General features: G+C 38.2%; 1 protein-coding gene across 1 annotated transcript; it reads left to right on the forward strand.

The window, feature by feature from the left end:
* Positions 1-752: 752 nt before the first annotated feature.
* On the forward strand, positions 753-16,179 carry LOC131940164 (placenta-specific gene 8 protein). Its single transcript, XM_059298789.1, has 5 exons — positions 753-804; positions 6,830-6,870; positions 8,851-8,983; positions 15,049-15,188; positions 15,907-16,179. Exons 2-5 carry the CDS (start codon positions 6,853-6,855, stop codon positions 16,018-16,020), a joined length of 405 nt encoding a protein of 134 aa, XP_059154772.1. The 5' UTR covers positions 753-804; positions 6,830-6,852; the 3' UTR covers positions 16,021-16,179.
* Positions 16,180-16,591: the final 412 nt, after the last annotated feature.

Below are 16,591 nucleotides of genomic sequence, written 5' to 3' on the forward strand. Positions count from 1 at the left end.
ACTCTACTTCATCTGCCCCATTTGTCTTGGGCACGAACGGGGAAACATGATGATGTGGTCGGTGTATTTTCCAGCATCATTAAACACAAGTTCCAATGACCATCTTAAAATAACTAGACAAAATGAAAATGGTTCAGGTTTTTAGGTGGGGATCGAACTGCACCCTTTACAACACATCGCCTACACTAGAGCATTAAGTGGTACTTATGTTTATTTCTATGGGACGGTGTGGCCTAGAGGTAGATCGCTAGACACCTAACCTAATAGTCTAGAGTTCGAAGTCAGTAGAACGTCCCTGGGTCCACCCAGATCTGATGGGTACCGAACTCACGTTAGGTAAAGTAAAGACGGCTGGACATATTGCTAACCACAGTATCCATTCATATGCCGAGGTAAAGAGACATGAATTCTACTTCATCTGCGCTATGGATCGCTAGGTCTAAAGAGAATTCTTTTTTTTATGTTTTTTTCTATCTTGTATAATGAACCCTGACCAAAGCGCATAAACAAAACAAAACAAGAAACATGAGAGATAATCACGATCCATGTATAATATTATTGCCATTATTTAACTTTTTAAAAATGTAATAGACATGAAGCATTATTTTTGCAACTAGACAAAGTAAAGTGAAATACAGATGAATATAAATGCTAAATTTCTCTATATTTAACCCACCTATTGATTCTGAAATGCGAGTAGATGAGGGAAGAAAAAAAATTCTCAAACGCGTCATGATTTCTCTTAACTGCTGAAGGGCTGGGCGAGATAGCTGTGACGTCGTCACGCTGAGGTAGACTGGCCAGGTAAGCTGTCAGTCTGTCAGTCTAGGTGTTTTCTCTGTTGGACGCGGTCTTTGAGTGGTAGGGTGCCGTTTTCTATTTAATTTAATTTAATAAAGGCTTTAAAATAGTGATGAATTATAAAAAATGTAATTTTTATTTTTATTTATATTGGACGCAGTCTTTAAGTGGTAGGGTGCCGTTTTCTTTTTCATTTAATTTCATTTAATTTAGGCTTTAAAATAGTGATGAATTATATAAATAATTGTAATTTTTATTTTTTTTTTGTTTTTGTAAATTTTTTTTTTTTCATACATGAAGCTTATGTATGTACTCCGTAGCAATAATTTAATTTAATTTAAACGCAGAACAAACAAGAAATTGGTTATTTAGATTAAGATTAAAAAAGGGAAATAAAAAAAAACAAAGAAAGTTACAACAGATTTTACTGAGTCTTTCATGAACACTACGATTATAAAACTAGAAAAATGTATAAACAATAAGATTTATTCTTTTTCTAAATTAATTTCTACTTTTATTATTACATATTTTATATCTTTATATGCCATTCAAGAAAATAAATAATTCGAAAATCATTTTAAAAAAATAACTAGTATGCTTTTGATTATGCAATACAAAAACAAGCAAAAATTATTTAACCTAACACGATAATAGGAAGAATTAATTATCTATCATAATACAATATGTAATGTCAGAATTTTACATTAAAATTAACCCCAAAATGTAAGCTCCCCTTCACTGCAATTCATATGAATCTGTGTGCTACATACTTAGTATATACATTTATTAAACAACCATCTATTGCATTTACTGTATATAATTATATATATATATATATATATATATATATATATATATATATATATATGATTGAGGCTATAGAAAGCGACCAAGCGTTACCAGTATTTGCTGGTTTAACAAACACATCTTGCTGAAAGATTAATTTTACCAGTGCCTACAACTGGACGAAAAATCGATATTATCGATGTTCTTAAGCTCAGATCAATAACCACCAGGCCGTGTCGCCCCGCCTCTCCACGCCCCTTCCGTCCCCCCCCCCCCCCCCTCCCCGCTACTACTGTCTTTGACTTTGACTCTGTTCCCACTCTTTATTATTCTTCTGCTTTATCTTTATTTAGTCTGTCTTCTTGTTTTAAATCTCTAGCGTTTACTAACCCTCCCCCTCCCTACATTCTTTTTATTTCTTTTAAATGTTTAATCAGTTCCGACCCTCTAATCTTAAGTACTCGCTATGCAAATTTGTGAAAAGAATTACCACCAATACTTGTGACAGGTCTAGGTAGCAATGTGACGACATTTAACCCGGTTTTTTTGCACGCTCTGACGAGCACGTATATCTAACCTACGCTGAAGTGTCGTGCAATTTAAAAGGCTGAGTTGGCAACTAGAACATTTAGAAAAGACATGATATTTTGGCTCGACCCTCCTAGGCACCGACTACCGGTAGATAAATCTTAGAAAAAGAGAATGCATACAGCAAGCGAAAAAAGAAGGATTTTATTTTTAATTTATCGCTGTCGGCTGGGGTTGGGGGTGGGATGGGTGGATGGGGTCTCTTTTGAGTCCCTGTCCGAATTTATTTTTTTGGTGTTTTATTAGCTGTTTCTCCAAGTTTTTTTCATAAATTTGTGTGTGTCAGTTCCAAGTTAGTCAGATCCAGGTGTCAGTTCTGTGTCAGATCCAGGTGTGTCAGTTCTGTGTCAGATCCAGGTGTGTCAGTTCTGTGTCAGATCCAGGTGTGTCAAATCCAGGTGTGTCAGTTCTGTGTCAGATCCAGGTGTGTCAGTTCTGTGTCAGATCCAGGTGTGTCAGATCCAGGTGTGTCAGTTCTGTGTCAGATCCAGGTGTGTCAGTTCTGTGTCAGATCCAGGTGTGTCAGATCCAGGTGTGTGTCAGTTCTGTGAGTGTCGGTTTCAGTGTGTCAGTTCTGTGTCAGATCCATGAGTGCCAGATTCAGGTGTGTCCGTTCCAAGTGTGTTAGTTCTGTGTCCGTTCCAAGTGTGTCCGTTCCAAGTGTGTCAGTTCCAGGTGTGTCAGATCCAGATGTGTCAGATCCAGGTGTGTCAGATCCAGGTGTGTAACTTTTCGTTTTGACTGACAGTTGTTTGTCACCGAATCTAATTCTGACAATACCCAAATGTAAACAACACAAAAAAATTAATCACACATTAATTGAATCTTTTTAAAAATTGTTCAAACTTCCCTCACAACAAACAATACAGTTAATTTAAAAAAAAAACGTCTTATTTGTGAAAAGAAAGAAAAAATGTGCCGCTTCCCTAAATTTTAGGAAAATGTTACTTAAACTAATACCCCCCCCCCCCCCCATACCAACACTCCGTTGTAGCTTTACATGTCACCTTAACATGTCGGTCGTGTTACCACTGTAGAGTGCTTTAAGTGTTTATCTTGTCACCGTTGTAAACGCCTCACATTCTTCGTGTCAACATACAACATACGTCCATCTCGCATCACCATCTACAAGCTTACTTAGTGGTTCGCCACATTTGTACTTTTAACATACTGAGATACCTCATACTTTTCCATTACATATTCTTATTTTTATAAAATCATGTTTCGCTTTTCTTGTTGCTTTTTTTTTTTTTTTTGCATCGTTAAGCTCAGTTATTGCTTTCCTTTTTTTGTTTTTTTTTGTTTTTTTTTTTGTTTTTTAATTGTCTTCCATTTGTTGCTAAAATAAAAAATCCATTTTTATAGCTTTGTTTTAATTATATATCTGGATAGCCATGTGAAAGGTTAAAAAAAATGGAGTATATTTTAAACTTAATCCAAGCCTACATCTGTTTATTTAAAAGTATACATACATAGGCCTACGTGTCTATCACAAATTGGAAATAAAATTAAACAAAAGCCATGTACATCGCTAGCTGTTTTCATTAAGTCAATTTGTGAGCGGACAAGAACGATAACTTCATTCTTCTTGTTCCAGCTATCGTTAGAGTTGTCTTCAGTGTGAGGTAGTCGATCAATACACACGTCATACATTGTCATCACACACTTAAACATTGTCTTGTAAACACTCATACGGCCTCGCCTCACACATACGCGACAGCTGCAGCTAGTGAAGTTATTCGTGTGTAATAATAGTAATGGGTGTCATGGTTGTTGTATTCATGGGTTTTGGTGTTAATGAGAATGTTCATATCTAGGGTGATCGTGTTGTGTGTATGTGGAATGTTTATATCTGACGCATGAATTTGTTGAATGCATGTGGAATGTTATATTAGACGCGTGAATTTGTTGAATGCATGTGGAATGTTTATATCCTAGGTGTGAGTGTGTTGTATATGTGCAATTTTTAAATCTGAGGTGTGAATTTGTTTACAGAATGAATTTGGAATATTTATATCCTAAGCGTGAATATGTTGTGTGAATGTGGAATGTTTAAATCTAAGATGTGAATTTGTTGAGTGACTGGAATTAGGAATGTTAATATCTGAGGCGTAAATAAGCAGGATGAATGCAGAATGTTCATATCATTTTAGGCGTGAATCTATTGGGTGAGTAAAAAAAACGTTAATATCTGTGACGTGAATGTGTTAATGTGAAATGTTCATATATTTGATAGAAAACGTAGAAAAAATCATCATTGGTTCAGTAGTTAGGAAAGTTCATGGGGTCTAGTTAACCTGTTAATCCGGGTTAGACATCGTCGATATATAAAGCCACGCACCAGATAGCAGCAAACCAGGGGACTCTTAAATTTGTGAAGTCACACTTTTGTATTTTCAAAAGTAATTTTAGGCATTGAAGTTTAGTATTTTTGTTTAGTATTTTTAAACGATTTTGATTATTAATTATAAATGATGATGTCATCTAGCCAATATTGTATACTTTATTTGCTGCCATCATTGTATAACTTGTTTCCTGCTACCTTTGTATACCTTATTTGCTGTCATCATTTAATACCTTTTTTGCCATACCTCCTGTTTACTTTAACTCCTATCCCATTGTATGTTTTTTCTATCCTTATTGTATAGGCCTACCGTATATTCTACACACATATTTTGTACACACCTTACTTTCTACACTCAAAATATTCCTCATTCGTTGCAAATATTCTATTCCTCTCTTTCTATTCTCAATTTATTCTTTATTATTTGACATGTTGCATACATCATTTTCTACACGTAATTTATACTTTATCTCATGTTCTGACTATAGAAATAATCCTCAACCGCTCCCTTCACCCTCCACCCACCAACCACCCAACACATACCCTTTGCCCCACCGGTTTCCTGAAGTAGAAGTTGACATCTTCCCACTTTATTTACTCTTTAAAAATCTCATTATTTAGTGCAAACATCAATCTTTACAAAATATACGCATCACTTAGGACGAAGTTTTGCAATACCGGTATTTTTTTTTTAAATTCTCGGGTAGTTTGCGTACATCAAATTAAAGGAAAACAAATTTCAAAAGAATTTGGGCGTTGAATTAGCGTATACTATTTACGTTTTTAAAACGTGTTCAAAGTACGCATTGCAATTCTTGTGACATTTTTATTTGGAACACACACTAATTCGTATAGTAACACTTACATTTCTAGTTCAAGTGTAATGTATTGTACCTCGAGAATCTAGTTTTATATGCAAGGTGGACTAAGATACCTATACCAGCAGCTATGCTTGACCGATTTCTTCACTGATGTATAGATTTTGTCAAGCCAGTGACGGTTGTGTAGAAAAAAAATGGGGCGTTTACTATTGCGTAGTCTATTTCTAAAATAAGATTTTGGTCTAAGTAGGATTGGTGTTAGTTGAAATCGACTAATCCTGCTTGGGAGAATTTTTACACCGGTGTCCGATAATGGAATCTTCTTTTTTAAAAAGTATGTGTTAGGTTACTAGTTGTTAACTAAATACACACATGGCTGGCTATTGTCAATGCTAACCCTGTCCCTAACCCCAACCCTGGTCCTACCATATGGCTAACCCTAATTTCTAACCATAAAATTAGTCGAGATTACAATACTACTAACAACCCACCACACCATTTTTTTGGAAGAGTCTATTATCGGACACCGGTATCTAAAATCATCCGAATCGTTAACTAAATAGAATATATTGGTGTGGATGAGGAAACTCAACTCTGAAGTCTAAGCTTAAGGCGTCTACATTTAAAAACCAAAAAACAATTAGAGTAGTCTAATCGTAAAGTCTACAGTTAAGTACGGCGTATATAGGCTTGTATAGGCTATAACAGTCAGTTACCATTTCGGATCTTATGTGACGGTTTATATGACAGATGAAGTAGAGTTCATCTGCTTCAGCGACCTCAAAGTACAAGGAAAGAGACATTAGATGTATGCACAGTTGACTTTACGTTCACTAGCGTAAATAATATAGCCTACCTATAAGAGCTGGGTAGACCCATCAGTTTGGTTCGTAGTTTGTATTGTATATAATGCACCAAATGCATTTGGTAGGGGGGTCTTTGAGAAGTGATATGAACAGAGGCGTAGCGACCCTTCCCGGCGCCCGGGGACAAACTTTCGATTTGCCCCCCCCCCCCCCCCCCCCTCAAGATTTCGATTTGCATCCTCCCCTCAAACTTTCGATTTGCACCCCCCTCTCAACCTTTCAATTTATTTTTCCAACCCGTTTTGGCGCCTCCTAAGGTTGGCGCTCGGGGACATGTGTCCCCCTGCCGCCCCCCCCCCCTCGCTACTCTTCTGGATATGACCACATGTTCCCTTATGTTCCCAGATGTTCCCATGTTTACTTTTCATGTTTTATTTATTTCTCCTATATACTATTTAAACTTAGATACAAATTCCGTATTCGATCTTTTATTTCTTGCAACATTATAAAGATATTCTTTTCTTTTACTTTTGCTGGAGGTAGCGATGTCTGTCTTTTTCTATACTTGACTCCACGCCTGGTGTTTTGTTAGTCCTCTCTTTGAAGCTATCATTGTATCATTTAAAGACTTGAATACAATTTTGGTTCATTGAAATTTTAACACGGATTTTTTTTTCTTCTAGAGGCAGAACCTATATAAGCAACCATGTCGTACATACATCAGGTAAACATTTTTCTAAGTTTTGTATTCAATTATTACATAATTTATTTCCTTTAAGCTTCGTTATATATTTTATAACTTTTTTTATCTAATGAAGAAGTAATTCTTGAAAAATGTTCTAGTTACTTTGATACTTATGAAAACGTCAATTTCAACGCAATTTTTACTTATATCGCTACACTGTTACTAAATCCGACTCTAACTAAAGGTCTCAACCCCCCTCCCCCCACAACCCCATCCTAATTCAAATTATATTCCTCTAACCTTGAATCTGTAACCCTTTTCTTAAAAGCAATGAAATTCGACAGTAAACTCAATTTTCGTGCCGACAGTTTATCTTTACTGGATGCAATGTTATACACCACTGTAGTGTATGCTGTTTGTTCTAAACACAAGGTGCCCGATGTTTCCTTCTCCATTTCTTCTATCCCCGAGACAAAGTAATTGATATTTTCTTTCTCCTATCTGCATTACTTTTCATGTGTCCTAAAGACTAAGTAAATGCTAGGCTTACTTCCTTCTTTTAGTAACACTGAGTTTTCTGTGACGTCCAGATACAGTAGACCTACTTGATATTTTCTTCTTCTGTTGATAGAGTTTTCTGTGTACTCAATACAAATTTATGATAGTTCCTGATGTTCTTAACATTGCTTAACAAAAGTACTTGACCTTTTCTGCTTCAGTTAATATTGCTTTTTTTGTCCTCATTACGAAATTCCCGATATTTCCTATTTCTGTTAATATTGCTTTTTCTTTGGATTCAATATAAATTCTTGGTATTCCCTTCTCTTGGTAATATTGCTTTTCGTATGTCCTCAATGAAAGGTTCCCGCCATTTCCAGCTTCTGTTTAACATTGCTCTTCCTGATTTCTCAATACTAAGTACTTGATATTTCCTTCTCGTGTGAACATTGCTTTTCCTTTAACCTTAAGATTAAGTAGGCCTATTAGATATTTCCATTCTCTTTGTATCATTAATTTTGTGCGTGTTCTCAAAGACAACAACTAGATATTTCCATATCTTGTCAACATTGCCTTTCTTATATCTTCAAGACTAAGTACTAGATATTTCCTTCTTTTGTGAACAATTCTCTTCCCGTGTCCTAGTCTAAGGTCTTGATATTACCTTACCTTTTGAACAAAGCTTTTACTGTGTCCTCAAAGCCTAGACATTTCCATATCCTGTGAAGATTGCTTTTCTTATATTCTCAAGATTAAGTTCTTGATACTACCTATTCATGGTAACGTTGCTTGTGGTGTGTCATCTCGTGTGAACATTGCTTTTCCTTTGTCATAAAGACTAAAAAGGCTTATGAAATGTCCTTCTCTTCATAACATTGCTTTCCCTTTGTCATTAAGACTTCTTCTTCTTCGTTCTTAATTTTTAGTGTTGAAGGGGATCGAGATTTATCTGCCAGTGGGTTTGAACTCGAGACTTTGTTCAAATTTATGAACCATGAGCTTTTTGCCGACTCGACCACGCCTCCAACACAATTAAGCGTTACGTGTCAACTGGTTATGCGCCATTGAGGCCATTGACTCCGATTTCAGCCTGCTTTTCTTTATGGATTTGCTTCCATTGCCTTTGTCCAACCAAGAACAAACTACAAGGCAGCAGTTGTTTAATTTTGGAGTTGTCTCTCCTAGAAGAGTGGCTGTTCCCAGCTAACGAGCCTCATCTGCCCGAGGGTTCGAACTCGAGACTTCTCGGTTTAGCAACCATGAGCTTTACCGACTCGACCACGCAGACTATATAGGCTAATTAAATATGTCCTTTTGTTGGTAACATTGCTTTTCCCGTGACATAAAGACTAATTAGACTTATTAAATAGGTCCTTTTCTTGTGTTGCTTTTCCTGTGTCATAAAGACTAAAAAGGCTTATTAAAAATGTCCTTTTCTTGGTAGCATTGCTTTTCCTGTGTCCTACACATAGTACTTACCGCTTCCATCTCAGTTGACATTGTGCTTCCATGTTCTTCCAGCAACCGATATCCATGAATCAGAACTCCAGCAATGTCAACACCGTGGTCGTCAACAGCCAACCCGCCCCCATCGTCAAGCAGCCCCGGGAGTGGGGCACAGGCCTGTGTCAGTGTTTTGATGACTGCGTCATTTGTAAGTATAGCGGTGGTCAGTTTTTTTGGACAAGGAGTGGCGGCTGTGGGTTGTTTTTTTTTGAGAAATGGGTTTTGGTGAGGGGCTTCAAAACTAGAAGGAGGATTTATTTAGATGGGTGTCGAGGTCCAGGGGATGGGTGTATATACAGAGTGGGAGGGGCGTGTATACAGAAGTCTGTGGTGTGGGCGTCTATACAAAGGTCTATGAGATGGGTGTATATACACAGAAGTCTGTGGTGTGGGGGTCTATAAAGGGATCATTGTGATGGGCGTCTATACAGAGTGTGATAGGCGGTTATACAGAGTGTGATGGGCGTTTATACAGAGTGTGATGGGCGTTTATACAGAGTGTGATGGGCGTCTATTCAGAGGTCTGTGTGATGGGCGTCTATTCAGAGGTCTCTGGGTTAATAGTTTATACAAAGATCATATGATACAGGCATTCCCGGAGGTCTGTGAGGTAGGCTTCTATTAGGAGGTCTAAGCAGTGGCGTAGCCAGGATCGTCTCAAGGGGGGGGGGGTCCAATTTTTACCCGGGGACAAACTTTCGATTTACACCCCCCCCCCCCCCTCAAACTTTCGATTTGCACACCCCCCTCAAACTTTCGATTTGCACCCACCCTCATACTTTTTATATATACCGAGAGGTCTATGGGGGGGGGGGGGTTATGACCTCCCCTAACCCCCCCTGCCTACGCCACTGGGTCTAAGGAATAGCCGTCTATACAGAGCTCCACTTTGTGGGCATTGATACAGACGTACGTAGAGTAAGACATTGCTTTTAATGATAATAACAGAACCCTTATTTTCTCACTAATGACAAGATGGCAAAACGAAATGTGATCGTTTACTAAGTTAATTGACGAAAGACGTCTCCGCTGGTTCTAGAGAAATACCTGACTTAGTACTCCACTTTATCTAAGTGATATACGTCTACAGCTTTTAGACTAAAGTTCCTGTAGTTCAGTAACTCGATAGTTCTCTCCCCCCCCCCCCCTACACACACACACCCCTTCCCTAATTCTTCACGGTTAAAGAAGCTCAGGTTTTGTCATATATAGGACGTGAAAACATAACCCTTGAATAGCCTTAAAAAAAGTAGGGCGTTGCAACCCATTCAGTTAACGCCTACTTGTGGTTGAATTATTCGTCGCAATGGCTGTATTGTATACAGGCTTATGAAGATGACATTGATATCAAATATAAAGAAAATGAATAGGAGCTTTTTGATGGGTCCGACATACATCATCATTATGATCATATGGCCAAAACTAGTGTTCGTCTCCTATATTTCTAAGCCCACATCCCTGTAAAGAATCGGGATATTGACGCTCCATATAATTGATTTTTAGTATGGGCTGTATAGGATATCGAATTCATGTCTAGTAATTAGGTCTATGGACACAATTTTTTCACACAATTATTCTTTCGTTCCGGGAGGGGGAGGGGGGCGGGGAGATTTCAGGCGGGTGAACTGTGGTTAAAAATAAAATATTTTGTATATAAAATATATTGTTTCTCTGTTTCTGCCGGGGAACTGTGGACATATGGAGATGGTAGCTGGTTAGTGTCCCCCCCCCCCTTCACTCCTCTAGCAGAAATGTCTGTAAGAAACTCTACACAAACTGCATACCTCCACTGTTACTAACACTAGTCATTTCTTTTGTGGTTAGATTCCTTGTAGTTTGCATTCGCTCTTTCTTACATGGTTTGTTTTATATTCAATACATTTTTTATTCAATATGTCTTTTTGTAACCAACACTTCTTTTTATTTACAACACATTTTTCTATTTATCACATCTTTTTCTATTCAATGCGTTTCTTTTTAACCAACGTATCTTTTTTTCTATTCAACAAATATTTTTTTCTATTCAACAAATATTTTTTCTATTCAACAAATTTTTTTCTATTCAATGCGCCTCTTTTTAACAAACACATCTTTTTCTATTCAATACATCTGTCAGTTTTAAACACTTCTTATTCTATTCATTACTTCACTTAGTATTAAAAACAATTTTTTTTCAACTCACTAAGCCTACGTTTTATTTTTATTAAACACATCGTTTTGTACTTGGCACATCTTTTCACATCTTTTAGTATTCTAGACGCTGTTAATTGTTATTTTCTTATCCATGCACCGCATTATGGATCTTTCTGTTAGATGTGTTGATTTATCGAACAAATCACGTATATTGTGCGATCACCCATGCGTTAGGAAATTGATTTTTCCCGCAGCCTAAATTAATTTAGTGCAAAAAAAAGTAGGTTATGGTTTGGTATGTTGTGGATTTTGTGTCGCATTTCGATTGACATTTCGCAACTCGGTAAATAGATATTGAGGGGGTAAGGTAGAGTTGGGGTAGGTCTTGGAGATATTGAGGAGGTAAGGTAGAGTTGGGATAGGTCTTGGATATATTTAGGGGGTGAGGTAGAATTAAGGTGGGTCATAGAAGTATTGTGGGGATGAGATAGTACTAAAATAGGTCAAGGAAAGAGGATGTGAAGAGGGGGAGGGGAGGGGATATCAAGGGAGTATTTAGGTGTGGAGTGAGTATTGAAGTAGGTCGGGGAAGTTTTGATTGGGTGTGGTAGTATTGAACGGGGATAAGGTAGTGTTGTGAGGGGATAGGTAGTATTGAGGTTGGTCAAGTAAAGTATTGATTGTGATGAGGCCGTAACGCGGTGTTGAGATGGAGAGTAAGTATGGAGTCGTCCATAAATGACGTCACACTCGTAGGGGGGAGGGGGGTCGGTAATTTTGTGATGATGTGTGATGAGGGTGAGGGGGGGGGGGGGGTTCAGATGGTGCGACTTAACACTTTTACTTCATGGATAAGAAACGTTAGTAAATGAATGAATTTTAGACGTTATCTAGCGTTTTAGAAAACAGTTTTAATAAATTATAATAGGAATTGATTAAAATACTCTATTTTGACATATTTCAGACAAAATTTTGGAAAAATATCGATGCGATTTTGAGGGGGATTGTAAGCTGAGGTGTGCCGTCATTTTAGGGGGGGTCTGGCTTTTTGTGACGACGTTTGACGGAGGGGAAGGGGGAGGTAAAAATCGTCAAAAAAGCGTGACGTCATTTATGGATGACCCCTAATGAGGCAGGTATAGTGTAATATTGATGAGGTAAAGAGGTACAGAGGTAGGAAAGAGTTAAAGTGTAGAGGTTAAGTATCAATATGAAAAACTGAGTAAACATCATGACACTTTTTACTTTCTTTTAACTTGTATACTTCCTTACAAATGAACATACTCAACAGTAGAATTTAAACTCGTCAAATTTTCTTCTATTCAATATTTGATTATTCTCAATAATTCTATTCTCAAGTACTTTTGTTATTAATTCCAAAGCTCGTTACTTTTATAGACACCATGAGATAGAAATCATGCATTGATTTTATGATCTGGGGAACGTGAAAAATGTTTGCGTCTAAGGGTGTGGGAGAAGCTTTAAGTAAACAACTTGAGCCGTCTAAACATGAAACACGTTTCGCTAGTTTTAGGCGGGGTTTTCTTGTGACGTAGTGCATGCATTGAAAATATTGAATCTTGAACGTAAGGCGTGAAGGGAGAACTGTGACGACACGTTTGATGTGGGCGAGTCACGTGGTTGGGGCAATGGCGAGTCACGTGGTTGGAGCAAGGGCGAGTCACGTGGTTGGGGGCAAAGGCGAGTCATGTGGTTGGGGGCAAAGGCGAGTCACGTGGTTGGAGCAAGGGCGAGTCACGTGATTGGAGCAAGGACGAGTCACGTGGTTGGAGCAAGGGCGAGTCACGTGGTTGGGGGCAATGGCGTGTCACGTGGTTAAAGCAAGGGCGAGACTCCTGGTTGGGGCAAAGGCTAGTCACGTGGTTGGGCAAGGGCGAGTCACGTGGTTAAAGCAAGGGCGAGTCACGTGAACACACGAGGTGGTTGCGGCAAACATTGATGTATGCTAATGTAAGATCCGGGAATCGGATGAGAAGCCATTGTAGTTTAAAGCGTTGTTGAACGCGTTGTTTAAGATCTGGGAATCGGATGAGTAGTCGAGGTCGGCGTGGTCGGGTATGTAAAGCTCATGATTATGAAACCGAAAAATCCAAAGTTCGAATCCCGGGGCTGATGAGGCTTGATAACTACGGACAGCCACTCATCTAGGAGAGACAACTAAAATCAAAGAACTGCTGCCTTATATTATGTATTTAAGTGGACAAAAGCTATGGAAGCAAATCCCAAAAAAAGTTGGTTGAAAAAAACTTGAAATTTGTATGAAAGATAAAACTTTCCGATAGTTCCAAAACACACAAATATTACTGTTTTTAAATTATTTCTTTACAAAAAAACATGTTTTTTCTTTAATTCCGCAATATATTTGAATATATTTTTATATAAGAAACATGACACATTACAGAAGTATTTTAATTTAAACTGCCGTACAAAAGCGTACCTAAAAATCAAGTATCACGAAGCTAAAGTATTTACGTGTTTCCCTGACCATGATTATTGAATGGATTGTGTGAGATAATACCCAGATCAGAGTTTCTTCCAGGCATCTTATCGGGGGGAGGGCTCAGCCCCCCCCCCCCCCTCGAAGAAAGTCTACCGCCACCCCCCCCCCCCCCCCCACCGAACGAAATGGAATTTATATAGAAAATATATACTTTTACCAGTGTCCGCCCCCCCCCCCGTAAAATGTTGACCGCCCCCCCCCATCCCGAAAATATCAAGTGCCCCCTCCCCCCCCCCCCCCCGAGAAAACAGTCTGGAAGAAACACTGACCCAGATGCCTTTAATTCTCAGCCTAAAGAAAAACGAATCCTTAAAACACACTTTGAAAAGATGTTTTATGTAGGGTACATTTGAGTGGATTATGGGAGTGGGGTGGGAGAGAGAGTCACGTATGTAAAGTAAATATAGGACGAGACGGCGTTGCTTCGCGATTTATAGGCTGGTGAAACTAAATCAACATTTCGTTGAGATGTAGAATTGGGGTTGGGTGAAGTTTGTGTGTGTGTGTGTGTGTGTGTGTGTTTGTGTGTGTGTTTGTTTGTGTGTGTGTGTGTGTGTGTGTTAAGATGATCACAAGATAAGTAAAGTGCTCTTTCATGTCCATGGGTGCAGGTGAAGTAGAGTTGACATATTTCACTGTCCTGTGGCATACGAAGGTGTAATGTGATTACACAATAGGACACTTCATTTTGTGTTGTTGTTTTTTTTTTCAATTCCTGTTCACTTCTCAGATCTACATAAAATAGCTTCGGTTTATTTAAATAATTTACTAAAATAATATAATCTATAATGATGTTTAAAAAAAAAAGAATTTAAAAAAGCAAAAATTCATCTCGAAAATGCAACACAATTGAGACAAACAGATGATGAAATCTTAAATTCAGAATTAATCACACAATCGATAATGTCCCCTAAACCTGGAACTTAATTCATCATATTTAATTATTGTAATTATGAAAAGAAATTATTTTGTTTTTCTAAAAACATTTTTAATTACGTTAGAAAAATAATTTAGAAAATTGTTTTTTTTTATTTCATTTGTGTAAGAAACTTTTAATTGATTACAACAGATTACCGCTGTATTTAATATTGTTTAATTGTTCATCCCTGCTCTAACATTAATCCGCCATACACCTTCTTACAGGCATATGTGGTACCTTCTGCCTCGTCTGTCTATTCTGTATTTAATCCTATTTATTTGGTCATCCTGCTCTTACTTCCACTAATCCGCCATACACCTTCTTACAGGTATGTGTGGTACCTTCTGCCTCGTCTGTCTATTCTGTATTTAATCCTATTTATTTGGTCATCCTGCTCTAACTTCCACTAATCCGCCATACACCTTCTTACAGGTATGTGTGGTACCTTCTGCCTCGTCTGTCTATTCTGTATTTAATCCTATTTATTTGGTCATCCTGCTCTAACTTCCACTAATCCGCCATACACCTTCTTACAGGTATGTGTGGTACCTTCTGCCTCGTCTGTCTATTCTGTATTTAATCCTATTTATTTGGTCATCCTGCTCTAACTTCCACTAATCCGCCATACACCTTCTTACAGGTATGTGTGGTACCTTCTGCCTCGTCTGTCTATCCATGAAGACGGCCAGTGAGATGGACGAGTCCATGTGCGTACCCTGCTGTGTACCCGGGGGTGGCGTCGCCATGAGGGTCAAGATCAGGACTCAGGAGAATATCTATGTGAGTTGTTTGGTCCGAAGGTTAATAAGTCAATTCGGTCAAACATGATTAGGTCAAACAGTATTACGCCAATTACGTCAAACGTGATTAGCTCAAAGGGTACTAAGTCAATAAGGTCAAACATGGTTAGGTTCAATGGATTTAAGTCAATTAGATCAAATATGCTTAGGTCAAACAGTACTAAGTCAATTAGGTCAAATATAATTAGCTCAAGCTAATATAACTATATTCAAGTTTTATTGTTTTAATAAACGTAAACTATAACCAAGTTTTATTGTTTTAATCTACGTAAACTATAGCCATGATGTATTTGTTTGACTAACGTAAACTATAACCATGTTATATTGTTTGACTAACGTAAACTATAACCATGATGTATTGTTTGACTAACGTAAACTATAAACATGCAGTGGCGTAGGGAGGTCGGGTGTCACCCGCGGTGCGGCACTTAATGGTGTCACCCCCAGATGTGTAGTGACCCTTCCCGTGGACAAACTTTCAAATTTTTGATTTGCATCCCCCCCTCCACCTCAATCTTTTGATTTTCACCCCCTCATCAAGTTTTTACTATATATTTTGCTATTTTTTGCCTTGGTGTCACCCCCCCTAAATGGTGTCACCCGGTGCGATCCGCACCCCCCCCCCCGCCCCCCTCGCTACGCCTCTGTAAACATGATGTATTGTGTGACTAACGTACACCACTCCTTCTGATTCCCAGGGTTCCATCTGCAACGACTGTTTGCTGGAAACGTTCTGTGGTCCCTGCTCCCAGTGCCAGCTAGCCAGAGAGGTCAAGCACATCAGACAGGGTCGCAACACCAGGGCGATCTAACCCCCCAGCCCGCCATCTTGATCATCCAACCCTTCAACCCAGCCTAGCTGAACCAACCCTCCAGCCCTTCGCTTACAACCCTCTGACTGCTCTTTCACTAACTCACAACTCGAAGTATGTTCTGTTCATGTTACGCTACTTTCGTAAAATTATATGATTGAAAACATTTTTATAATAAATAAATAATATATATTTCCGTGTTGGTTTTTTTTTCTTCTTTTTTTTTGTTGTATTGATCATTTTTTAAAGTTTACTTCCCTGTCTGAAGGTCAAATTCGTGCCTGATGCAAAACTGGGTCACTGTGTGTCCTTGACCTAACCGTATTCCAGTGACAATACGAACTAACGAATTCAATTAGCATTAACCGTGTTAACGGCGAACAACAGCTGTTGATTATCATTATCTAACACCAACGTAGTGTAACGTGTATGTTTAGCGAAACATAAAACAACCTTTTGAATTAAGGTTATACATCAGTGGGGCTTTGTTATATACAAATGCGTAGCACGATTTTAAAGAAATGGGCGTTCTCTACGTATAGTTTGCGATTTAGGAATCTAAGGCAGTTGT

The sequence above is a fragment of the Physella acuta genome, unplaced genomic scaffold (assembly GCF_028476545.2).
Source record: "Physella acuta isolate Inbredline_101_S28 unplaced genomic scaffold, ASM2847654v3 ptg000310l, whole genome shotgun sequence".
In the NCBI taxonomy this organism is placed as follows: domain Eukaryota; kingdom Metazoa; phylum Mollusca; class Gastropoda; family Physidae; genus Physella; species Physella acuta.

Excerpts from the sequence above, each read along its gene's own strand:
- LOC131940164 (XM_059298789.1), top strand. Across the intron at positions 8,984-15,048 it reads TTTTGATGACTGCGTCATTT|GTATGTGTGGTACCTTCTGC; the intron begins GTAAGTATAGCG and ends ACCTTCTTACAG. Across the intron at positions 15,189-15,906 it reads GGACTCAGGAGAATATCTAT|GGTTCCATCTGCAACGACTG; the intron begins GTGAGTTGTTTG and ends TCTGATTCCCAG.